Raw genomic sequence first — 11,749 nt, 5'->3', positions numbered from 1 at the left:
TGTGTGTGTGTGTGTGTGTGTGTGTGTAGTTTATGAATATGTCATGTATACAGACTGGTGAGGTGTGGCATGTATGGAGGACAGAAGAGGATATCTGGTGTTCTGTTCTATCACTCTTTGCTGTATACCCTTGAGACAGAGCCTCTTGATGAACCTGGAGCTGGACTGGCAGCCAGCAAAGCCCTACCTATCCTGTCTCTGCTCCTGATAGTGCGGGGTTACAGGTGAGTGTTGACACCCAGCTTTTTGCATAAGTCCTAGGGATTTCAACCAGCTCCTCATGTTTGTACAGAGAGCACTGTTGCCCACTGAACCATCTCCCCAGCCTCAGGTTTTGCTTTACTAAAATATTAAAATAAAATACCTTTATTTGCCCTTCTTTCTTTCTTCCATTCTTTATCTGTTTTTTGTTTGTTTGTTTGTTTGTTTGTTTGTTGTTGTTGTGTTTTTCGAGACAGGGTTTCTCTGTGTAGCCCTGGCTGTCCTGGAACTCATTCTGTAGACCAGGCTGGTCTTGAACTCAGAAATCCACCTGCCTCTGCCTCCCAAGTGCTGGGATTAAAGGCATGCGCCACCACTGCCTGGCTTCTTTCTTCCTTTCCTCCTTCTTTCCCTCCCCCTCTTCCTTTCTCCTGAGTTTTTTGACTCCCAAGAAATCAGCCGGAATGTGGAGAGTCATGTTTTCCTCTGATTGTCCCAACTTCCCCTCCCCCAACCCCCGTGCCTGCCCTCCCATTCTGTTTGAGCCTGCCAGACACATGACAGTGGCCAGGTTGCCAGTGCAGACCACTGCAGAATGAGACAAAGCCCTGTGCCTTTTGTTAGGAGGCATTTGGCTGTGACATACTGGCATGTGAATGCAGAAAAATATTTGTGGCGTCCCGAGCATATGTTTTATTTTCTCAGGTTGAGACAAAGTCTTTCTAGAAAGCAATTTTGAGGGCTGGGGATGTAGCTCCATTGGTAGTGATTGCCTCCCATGCTTGATATACTGGGTCTGATTGCTAGCACTGTACTATCTAAATTGGCCATGGTGGCACATACATGCCTGTAATCTTAGCACCTGAGGGGGTAATTCAAGCCATCTTCAGCTGCACAGAAAATTCAGTGCCAACCAGGGATATAAGAAACCGTGTCTTTAAGAAATGACCAGTTAGTGGATTTGTGTGGGGTTAGCAATCCCTGTTCCTCACCAGCTCCGTTAGCCTCATTGGATTTCTTCTGTGGGTTCCTCTTCCACAGAGATCAAGCTTCTGCTAGCTAAAACAGAGATAAAAAGATTATTACTAGGGCAGTGGAAAGTCAGGAATCTCACCACTAATTCTTTTACCTCTAAGGGGAAACAAAATGACTTTTAGTTAATTCTTTAATTTGGTAGTCCTTATGGTCAACCAGGTCTAGCAGTTTAAAACACACCTGGGTTTTGCAAATCATGAGAGCAATCAGATTGGCAGTGTCTCACCTCAGGACTGTGCAAGGACATGCACGTAGGCCTGAGAGGAACAGGTTCAAACCTGATTCAGATAATTAATGAAACTGTCTTCCCTAGCAACCACAGAATCTCCAGGCCAATCAGATTACTCCAGCCTTTCAGTGCCCGTGTGAACCCACACTCAAGGAAGCTGGCTAGGCTAGGCTTGGGTGGGGCAGCCAAGTCCTGTGAAGTGCAATGTGAGGGCCTCAGGATAGGCTGCCTAGCCAGAAATATCTCCTCTACCAGCTTGTCAAGGATATCTGCAATTTCACCAGCACTGAGCCATTTATCTTTTGTTTCTGTGGCTATCTTTGCCATCTGTCCCTGAATGCAGTGGTCTGGGATACATGATTCCCTTAATCTTCTCCCTTTAAATGAAACAGGTTCAATTAAACCTTGTTTAATCTTTTGGGTAAGCCACAAACTCAGTTCCACTTTTTCCTACCAGGCCCCTGTGCAGTCCTTTGCCTGTCCCAGTCCAGTTCTGTTTGCTTAGATAGGTAGTAAAGCTTGAAGCTAGATGGTCTAGTGAGAGATAGGATGGCCAGAAGCAAGGGCCTGGGGACCAGAAGGCTTTGCCACATGAATTCTTTGCACTGCCAGGACTGGGTGGGCCCTAGTCTGGGACCGGGTGGCATATGGAGGGAGATGCTTGGCCAATGTGGAGTACATCTGTATGGACTCCTCTCCGTGACTTACATCTATCCTTTGTCCTCTCATCCTCCTTGGTGATCCTCATTGTAGGTGGTCACATGCAGGAAGAGCATTCTCGTGAGGTGTTCCTAAACCAGACTAGAGGTTTGTCACTCACTTTCAATCCCTCTGGAAGGCTGGGGAGTAGCAAAAGAGAAGGGGACTGAGGTTTCTTCAGCTTGTACTGCTTGGCACAGACCTGGAGACCCATTAATGAGAGGCCAGCCTGATGCTACATATGTGTGTTTAAGCCTTAAGCCCCTCCCAGCTCTTCCTATTTTTGTGGCTACCAAGAGATGACCAGAACCCACTTTTGCATGATCTTGCCTTCAGGCATGCTTTATCTCCCCAGCTAGCTCTTCTAGACATCTTCCCCTACCCCAAAGTAATGACATCATAAACTCCCCTGAAATAGAAACTCCACATTTTTCGTTTTTTAATTTTTGATAAGACCTTGTGTAGCTAAAGCTTGTTTTAAACTCCTGATCTTCCTGCCTCCACCTCCTGAGTGCCAAGACTGCAATCATGTGCTACCACACCCCAACCAGAAACTCCATTCAGGTTTTTTTTTCCTTTTTCCATTTGTACACACACACACACACACGTGCCATGTGTAGGCCTGATTGGTTTTGATTGTCCTTCTACTTTATTTATTAAGTCAGGGTCTTTCCAGCAAGCCCCAGTGCTTGTTGACATGGTTAGTCTTGTTAGCTAGTTTGTTTGTAGATTCCTTGTCACTGCCTTCTGAGACTGGAATCACAGACAGGCTGCTGTGCCTTCCTGGCATTTATGTAGGTTTCTGAGGATCCGAACTCAGGTCCTCATGCTTGCACAGCACCACTGAGCAGTCTATCCACCTCTCTGTACAGTTATAAAATTATGTATTTTATGTGTATGTGGCTAAGTGTGTGTATATTCACCATGTGCATGCAAGAGCCGGAGGAGGTCCGAAGAGGTTTTTGGATCCCCTGGACTGAAATTACAGATAGTTGTGAGCTGCCTCATGATCACATAGCATGTCTCCAGGGCTGTAAGGAGTTAACATGTGAATGAAAACTATTTGGCCTTGTTTGACACATGCTCAGTGCTAATGTGTTTGCCCTTATCATTTGATCATTGTTGCTGACAGGAAAAAGCATTCCTTTCTTCTGTGGTTATTTGGACTTATTCTGAGATTCATTTCACAACTGAAAGCAACAAATTGAAAGAAAAGAAATAGCTATCAAACACTTATTCAACCAAACGCTTTCTGGGAAAGCTGTGATTTTTTTTTTTTTGAAAACTTTTACATCTGATTCATCTATCAGAAATTTTGGAGATATGTGATAATGAAGAATCAGGGATGGGACCAACCTATGTGTTTTTGATTATTTATTTTGAGACAGGGTTTCTTTGTGTAGCTCTGGCTATTCTGGACCTTGCTCTGTAGACCAGGCTGGCCTCAAATTTAGAGGTCCTCCCTGCACATATGTATGTACAGTATATGCATGACTGGTGCCCAAGGAAGTCAGAAAAGGGGCTAGATCCCCCGGAACTGAAGTTACAGATGTTGTGAAGCACTATGTATGTGCTATGAACAGAACCCAGAGCCTCAGAAAGAGCAAGTGTTCAATCTCCAGCCCCTACTTTTTTTTTTTTTTTTGAGACACAGTTTAATATAGACCAGGCTGGCCTCAAACTGAATGTGTAGCCCAGGCTGTCCTTGAACTCCTGATCCTCTACCATCCTGAGTGCCGAGATGACTTGTGTGCACTACCAGGCCCAGCAAGAGAAATTTCTTAGGATAAAGGACTGGAGAGATGCCTCAGTGGTCAAGACCGCTTGCTCTCCAATCATGAGGACCAGAACTCTAATCTTATGTAACAAGCCGAGATCCCTGCAAATGCCTGTAATCCCAGCACTTCGGTATCTTCTTCTTTTCTAATTAGTATAAACAAAAACAACGGAGGGGCAACAGAATAATCCAAACTACACTTCATGTGGCTTCCAGGATAGCTGAGAAAATGCAGGTTCAGGGAGAGATCCTGCCACCTAAGTGGAAGGCAGAGAGTGGTAGAGAAGGACACCTGGCATCATCTCCAGGCCTCCTTGAGTGTACAAAGGCTTGCACCTCTACATGTGTGCAAACGCTTACACAGACCAGACACAACTAAATAAATCTCTAAAATAATTTGCTAGAATGTCAGGGAAAGAGTAGCCTATAGAAGCTGCCACCACTAACTAAGTTCTCTGTGAACTGGTTTCCATGTTGCTGCCTGGTGGACTCTGGCTATGGCCAGGAAATCCCTAAGCAATGTGGGCTCTGGTTTCTGATAGGACTCCTCCATCCAGGATCCACCCTTGGATTGGAGGTCTACCTCATAAATCTTCAGGAACTCCTTGTGGATTACAGCCTGCTGGTTGTATGCTCAGCCCCATGACCTTTAACTTAATGCTGGACAGAGAGAAAAGGTGTTCCATGGACAATAACTGTCCAGTGTGCTGGTCCAATGAAAACTCCTCTTTCCTTACAGGTTGTTCATGGTGTTGAACGACATCTTGTTTCTCTCATTTGCCCCTGTGAAGCCTTTGAGGATTGGATCTGGTGATTGATGAACCAGAGACAATGTCTCTTTATATGAAATATATAGACTTCATATGACTTTCACAGAAGGATAGCTCTGAGTGTAGGGTCCTCTGCTGTCTTTGCTATAGCTAGAGCTTCCAGGCTAGGGTTCGGAGGGGCTGGGAGGTTTGCAGGTAGTTTGGGAAAGGTAGCTTCTCTGGTGTTTGTGCATACCCACAGTACACATTTGAGAAACGATGATCCGTGAGACGGTGTTTGCATGACTCTGTGATCATTTTTATTGTTATCGTTAGAGCACAGCACGACCTTCATCCCTGGACCGCAATGACCCGAAAAACCCCAAGGAAGCCACCAACAAAGCTGTGGCAGCATCAGGCTCTACCCCAGACGCAGGTGAGAGAAGTGGTGGGGACTGAAAAAGTGGCAGCCTTCACTGTAGAAGTGAAGGAGTGTATGCAGAGATAAGGCTCGGAGAACACCGGCAGGTATGTGAACCGGCAGGTATGCTGACTTCCTGGGCTGTGGATGTCCATCCTAGAAGGAGCTGACTCAGGATGCCAGCACCCTGTCCTGCTCCTGGCATTCCAGTACCTAGAACTTCAAAACTCTCTCTCCTACTTTTTTGTTTGTTTGTTTGTTTGTTTGTTTTTGTTTTTCTGAGACAAGGTTTCTCTGTGTAGCCTTGGCTGTCCTGGAACTCACTCGGTAGACCAGGCTGGCCTCAAACTCAGAAATCCACCTGCCTCTGCCTCCCAAGTGCTGGGATTAAAGGCGTGCGCCACCACTGCCTGGCTTTAAAATATTTTTATTACTTTTAATTATGTTTGTGTGTGCATGTGTGTATGTGTGTGTGTGTTTGTGTGTCTGTACATTTGAGCACAAGTGCTAGTGGAGGTCATAGGCAAGAGGCTTAGGTGCCCTGGAGCTGGCATTATAGGTAGTTGTGAGTGATCCATTGTGCGTGCTGGAAACTGAACCCAGGTCCTCAGCAGGAGTGGCAATTTCTTTTAACTGAGCCATCTCCCCAGCCCCCATGTTTTTGTTATTTTTGATACAAGATCTTTCTCTGTACTCCAAACCACTCCTAGACACACAGTGTAACCCAGGCCAGTATAAAACGAGATCTTCCTTCCTTATCTTTCCAAGTGCTGGCTCTACAGACATGAATCATGAACCCAACTCTTAGTTACCCTTCCATCGCATACATGTTTGAGCATCTCTGAAGACCACGTGCAGCTAGGGCTGCGGCTGAAGAACAGAGAGGGTGATTCTCATCTACTGCTGTGAGGGGAAGGGATGCTGATAGACCCTTTCTTGTGATGGTCTCTTCTGTGAATACTTGCAGCTGCTTTGTCTTTAAGACCACAGAGGGGCCTGAGCAAGGAAAAACACACATTTAATCCCAGGATTTGGAGGCAGAGGCAGCTAGATCTCTGTAAGTTGAAGGCCAGCCTGATCTACAGAATGAGTTCTGGGCCAACCAAGGTTAAATAGATAGAACCTGTCCAAAACCAAATCAAACCAAACCAAACCAAACCACCACCACCACCACCAACAACAACAACAAAATAAAGACTGAAGTGGCTATATCATATACAAAGGACAGGTTCCACCATGGCCCCTCTTTCCCCATAAGCTCAGAAATGGCAAAATTCCTCCATGGATTTGTGGATTTGTCTTAAGGTTCTTTACTGCCTCATTCTCTGGGTAACCTTGTGGGGGTGGGGGGGCACTGAATCCCAAGCCCATACTCTCCCAAGCACTTCTGAGGTGCCTAGCACTGGACTCCATCTCTTCCTGCTCTGACCCCCGCCCTCCTGACTTCTGTGCTAATTTCTGATCACCACACAGATCGCCCACATCCTTGACATCTCTGATGGCTGAGGGTTGTTTTTTTTTTTTCCTAACTGCAGTCTTCTGCCTTCCTGTCTTAGATATTTTTTTTTTTGCTGCTAGAGGAGGCTCAAAGAGTGTTGGTTTAAAACAAACACACATGCATAATCAAATCATCTTACTTTATTTCTTGAAGTTCTCTAGTGGCTCATGACTTTCAGGGTAAAATTCATGTTCTTAGCACACAAGGTGGTTTGTGATCCAGTTTCTATCTCTGTGCCCCTGTATTCCCACGGGACACTCTTCATTCTAGCCGTGATGGAGTGTTTGCAGGTCCCCAAGCCATGATGCTGTGCCACAGATCTGGTCTTCATGATCCTTCCAATGCCCTGCCTTACTGTTATTTTGCTTATTTACTTATTTACTTATTTATTTATTTATTTATTTATTTTAATTTTAGAAGTACTGGGGGTTGAATGTAGGGTCTCGGGCACATGAATAAGTCCTCTGCTACTGATCCAAAACCCCAACACTCTTTTTATTTTTTTCTTTTGAGACAGTGTCTAATTAAGTTGTTCTGGCTGACTTGGAACATTTAATCCTCCTGCCTCAGCCTCCCCAGTGGTTAGGATTTCGGGCTTTCCTACCAATCTATGCTCTGATTGAGTTTTTGATGATCTCCCTCAATTCAGGCCCACCTGAGTCTCAAAGACTCTTTTTCCAGGATTCCCGGGCATATTCGCACCAGCTCCTACAGTGCTGGGCTTCCACTAGACTACATGAGGCAGGGGTGTGGGGGGAGCAAAGAATGCTCAGCAAACAAAATCAGCAAAACATGGCAAGAACAGCTGGCTGGCATTTAGGCTTTCATGGTAGACAGTGCTCTCTTGCTTTTGGGAACAAGTTTGGCTTCTTGTGGTATTTGGCATCCCAACAAGGTGCTTGTTTCTTTTTTTCAATTTATTTCATCATTGTTTAAATGTCTTGAAATTTAAAGGAGATTAGAATCAGATTTCTTTCCTCAAATAACACAAATACTGGTTTACTCTTACTACTATGTGGGACTCAGGGATCAAAGTCAGGTCATAAGTCAAATATTAGAGGCAATCACCTTCCCACTGGCCTATCTTACCAGTCCCATGTGCCTTGGATTAAAGTACAGGGATGTCTCTCTCCTTTGACTATGAATGCTTCCTTAGAATGTAGGGTCTCATGCACATGAAACTTAGAAATTAACTTGCTCTGGGCATGGTGATTTATGATTAGAATCCCAGGGCTAGTGAGGCAGAGGCAGGATTGCTGCAAGTTCTAGGTTATCCTGGCTTATTTATATAGCAACTATACTACCTTCTAGACTAGGCTATCTATAGAGACCCTATCTCAAAAACAAAACTCAAACGAACAACAACCAAATAAAGAAAGCAGCTTTCAGAAGTCAGGCTTGCTGGTGCTCATTAGGCAAAAGGATTGTTAACACGATCAAGGTCAAAGGTAAGTTCAAAGGCAAGCCTTGGAGATACATATGCACTGCCTCAAACACACATGGATGTGTGCATGCACTCAGGCCCTCAAATAAAGGAAGAAAATAGCTTCTGTGTGTCCTCTCTTTTGGACACAGAATCTGGATGTCTGTGCAAATACCATTTTCTTTGGATTCCAGAAACCAGGCTTACCTGGCTCTGCCATTTGCCAGCAGATCACAAGAGGATTTTGGCATTCCTCTGAGACCTAAAAACCAATTTGCGTGCATACAACAGAGCTTGCTGTTGGTCAGCGGTGGTCAGTCATTTTGGTAAAATAGCAGCAAGTCAGTCCGTATAAGTACTTTCAAGTCGAGCTACCAGAGAGCCTTCCAGTTTTCTGCCTGGTTGGTCTGTGGCTTCAAGGCTAACGGTCATTTTGAGGGTGAGATGCTGGAGTGTGGAAACTCAAGCTGCAGCTCCTGCAGCCACGCTGCTGGCCGCGGCAGACCTAGTCATCCTGCTTCAAGGGCAGCGGAGCAGCCCTGAAGCCACTGGGCTCTAGGGCCGTTTCAGCGCAGTAACACGGGCAGGCTATAATTTGTTTGCTTTTTGTTTCTGTTTGTTTGTTTTTAGACGGAGGTGGGGGTCTTCCTGAGTAGCTCATGTTGGCTTGCAGCTTGTGATCCTCTTGCCTCCACCCACTGAGTTCTAGGATTTCAGACAGGCATGTACTACCACACCCAGCTCATTTTATATTTAAGTTCCTGAGTCATACTCGCACTTGAACTTGGTAAAAGTTTTAAAATAACATTTTAAAATATCATTTTAACCTTTTTTTTCCCCACTAAGAGCAACTGAACCCAGGGCTTTGAAATTGCTAGGTAAGTACCCTACTATTGAGCTATATCTCTCATCTTTTTTCTTTTTCTTACCTTATCTTCTATCCCTTTCTTTTCTTTCTTTTTTTTTCTTTTTTGAGACAGTGTTTCTCTGTGTATTCTTGGCTGTCCTGGAGCTCACAGAGATTCACTTGCCTCTGCCTCCCAAGTGTTGGTGATTAAGAGCATGTGCCTCCACCACCTGGTTCATTTCTTTTTTCTTATTCTTCTTACCTTTCTTTCTTTTTCTTTTTTTAAAAGTTCTCTTGGAACCCAGTCTGGGTTGATCTCGGTATGTAGCAGAGGATGACCTTGAGGCTGGCCTTAAACTTGCTGAATTTGCATGGATGGCCTTGAACTCCCGATCCTCTGCCTCCACCTTGTGAAGCTGGGACTACAGCATGGATCATCACACCTGGTTTATTCCTCGTGGGCTTTGACTCCAAGGCTCTGTGCATGCTGGGCAAGCACTTTACCAATTGGTCTATAGTACCAGCTCTCAAGTCCTGTTTTTAACTTTTCAACTAATATGAACTCATACTGTAGCCTAGCTTCGAATCCTTCTGCCTTAACCTCCCAGGTGGGTGGGACTGCAGACCAAATTGGAGGCCTGTGATACTAGGTCTGCCTTAACTATTTTAATTCTTCTTATTTCTCTACTCCTTTAATTCTTCTTCTTTAAATCTATTTATTTTATTTGAGGGAAAGGAAAGAGGGAGGAAAGAGAAGAGAGAGAGCGAGAGTGAGAGAGCGTGCGAGAGAATTGTGCTCATGAGTGTACCTGCTTTACCTGTTTCTACATGTACCTACATGTACATGCCTTGTGCCCTTGGAGGCCAGGAGAGTTACACACAGCTGTGAGCTGCCTTGTAGGTTCTAGGAATTGAGCCTGGGTCCTCTGGAAAAGCAGCCAGCGCTCTTAACATCTGAGCCATCTTTCCAACCCCTGGCATTACCCTTTTGCGATGTTCACTTCAGTGACATTAAGTGTCTTCCTGTGTTTGTGCGATCCTCACCATATGCTACATCCAGAAAACTCTTGCCATCTTCCTCAGTTCAAACTGTATAGTCATTAAACACCATCTCCCTATTCCTACTACCCAGCTCCTGGAAACCATCTTCGTTGGTGTGAGTGAGAGGTTTAAACACTTGCTGGGAAAGTTCTTTCTACCTCCCCTACTTCCTCTACTGCAGTGGGTCACAGATTTTTATCTTCACAGATGTCAGCTTACTCAGATGGACAGGTTCTGAGCCCAACTTTTACATTTGACACACCATTAGCAGTTCCTCCCATTCCGTCCTCCACCTCTATAGTACAGTCACTTTCCTGTGACTACCACAACATCCCCGATTGAGCTACCAGCTCTCGCTTGCATTATGATAGTTGCTTCCTAACTGGTCTCTCTTTCTGTGTCTTGGACCCTCTGATCTTTTTATATCATAGCAACAAGATTGACTCTTTTAAAACATTAGTCAATCAGACCAGCTTAGTCTAAATATCTCAAAAAAAAAAATCATTTACCATTTGAAACTTCCTGTGGCTCTCCATCTCACTGTGAAACATAGCTCAAGGGCTAGCAATGATCTAAGACTTCTACAGCATCTGGCTCCTGCTCGCCATCCCTTGATCCTTTGCTGTTCTGTGATTTGACAATCAAATTCCTTGTTATGAACTATGCCTGGAATGTCCTTCTGTTTGACAAATTCTTCTCTTGGTAAACGTCACCTCACCAGAGAGACCTCTAACATACCTTTCATCTTTCTTTCCAACCTCTCCCTTGTCTCCATCCTTTTATAGATACACTATATGTATCTTCCTATGTAGTCCAGGCTGACCTTGAACTCACTTCAGTACTCCAGCCTCAGCCTCTAGAGTGCTGAGAATTCAGGCATTAGCCACCATAATGACTACCACCTATGGCTTTTACTAATTCCATGTTCTCCATTTAGTCAGTGTTCTCCAATACACATTAGTACCTAATTTTGTTAACTTCCTTCCCCTTCACCAGAATGTAGCTTTATGATGTTTTTATTTTTTTATTTCCTGTTGTAGCTTTCTTAATCTATAAACAACAAGATGGAGACTCTTGTTATTCTCTTCTAAGTGTTGTTCTGTTTGGGGAACTATGTTGAGTATAAATGTCCATTGGACACTGAAGCAGTAGTTCATTGAAAGTTTGAGGCCAGTGAAGGGTGCATAATGAATTCTAGACCAGCCTAAATCACAATGTGAGACACTGTAAAAAGTGATGAATGAGCCCAGCAGTGGTGGCGCATGCCTTTAATCCCAGCACTCGGGAGGCAGAGGCAGGCAGATTTCTGAGTTCAAGACCAGCCAGAACTTCACAGAAAATCCTGTCTCAAAAAAAAAAAAAAAAGGTGTGTGTGTGTGTGTGTGTGTGTGTGTGTATCCCAGCTGCATGTGGGAGAGCGCAGCTTTAATCGGGAGGCAGAGGCAGGTGGAGTAAGGAGTAAAGAGGCCAATCTGGTTTAAATATCAAGTTTCAGGGCAGCTAGAAATACACAGTGAGATCTTGTTTCAAAAAAGGGGTGGAGGTGGCTAGTGAGACAGATCAGTGGGTAAAGTGCTTGCTGCCAAGCTTGATGACTTGAGTTCAATCCCCAGGACCTGCGTGGTGGGAAGAGAAAATGGACTCCTGTAGATTGTTGTCAGACCTCTACATACATGCTGTGATATGTATGAACTACTTCTGCACACAAATAAATAAATGTAATAACTTTTTAAAAGCCCATTTGGACACTGAGAAAATATTTCGTTAATTCCAAACCCAGAGCACTGCCAGTGAGTACTAAGAATGAGCACTCTGCATATCCTGATGTT

The 11,749-nt window shown here is 44.6% G+C and overlaps 1 protein-coding gene across 2 annotated transcripts in view; it reads left to right on the top strand.

Moving 5' to 3' along the window:
* Positions 1 to 11,749, top strand: part of Ahnak (AHNAK nucleoprotein) — an 80,894-nt gene that overhangs the window by 35,440 nt on the left and 33,705 nt on the right. For both annotated transcript variants that reach the window (XR_003712668.1, XM_028777460.1), the window contains exon 5: positions 5,027 to 5,126. Coding sequence is in view for 1 of the 2 variants with exons in the window: in XM_028777460.1 (XP_028633293.1) it covers positions 5,027 to 5,126 (100 nt within the window). In the remaining variant the exon portion in view is untranslated. The remainder of the gene's footprint in view (positions 1 to 5,026; positions 5,127 to 11,749) is intronic.

Source organism: Grammomys surdaster, unplaced genomic scaffold (genome assembly GCF_004785775.1).
Source record: "Grammomys surdaster isolate TR1022 unplaced genomic scaffold, NIH_TR_1.0 310, whole genome shotgun sequence".
Lineage (NCBI taxonomy): Eukaryota > Metazoa > Chordata > Mammalia > Rodentia > Muridae > Grammomys > Grammomys surdaster.
The sequence above is the reverse complement of the archived record's forward strand: the minus strand, read 5'-3'. Positions and strand labels throughout refer to the sequence as shown.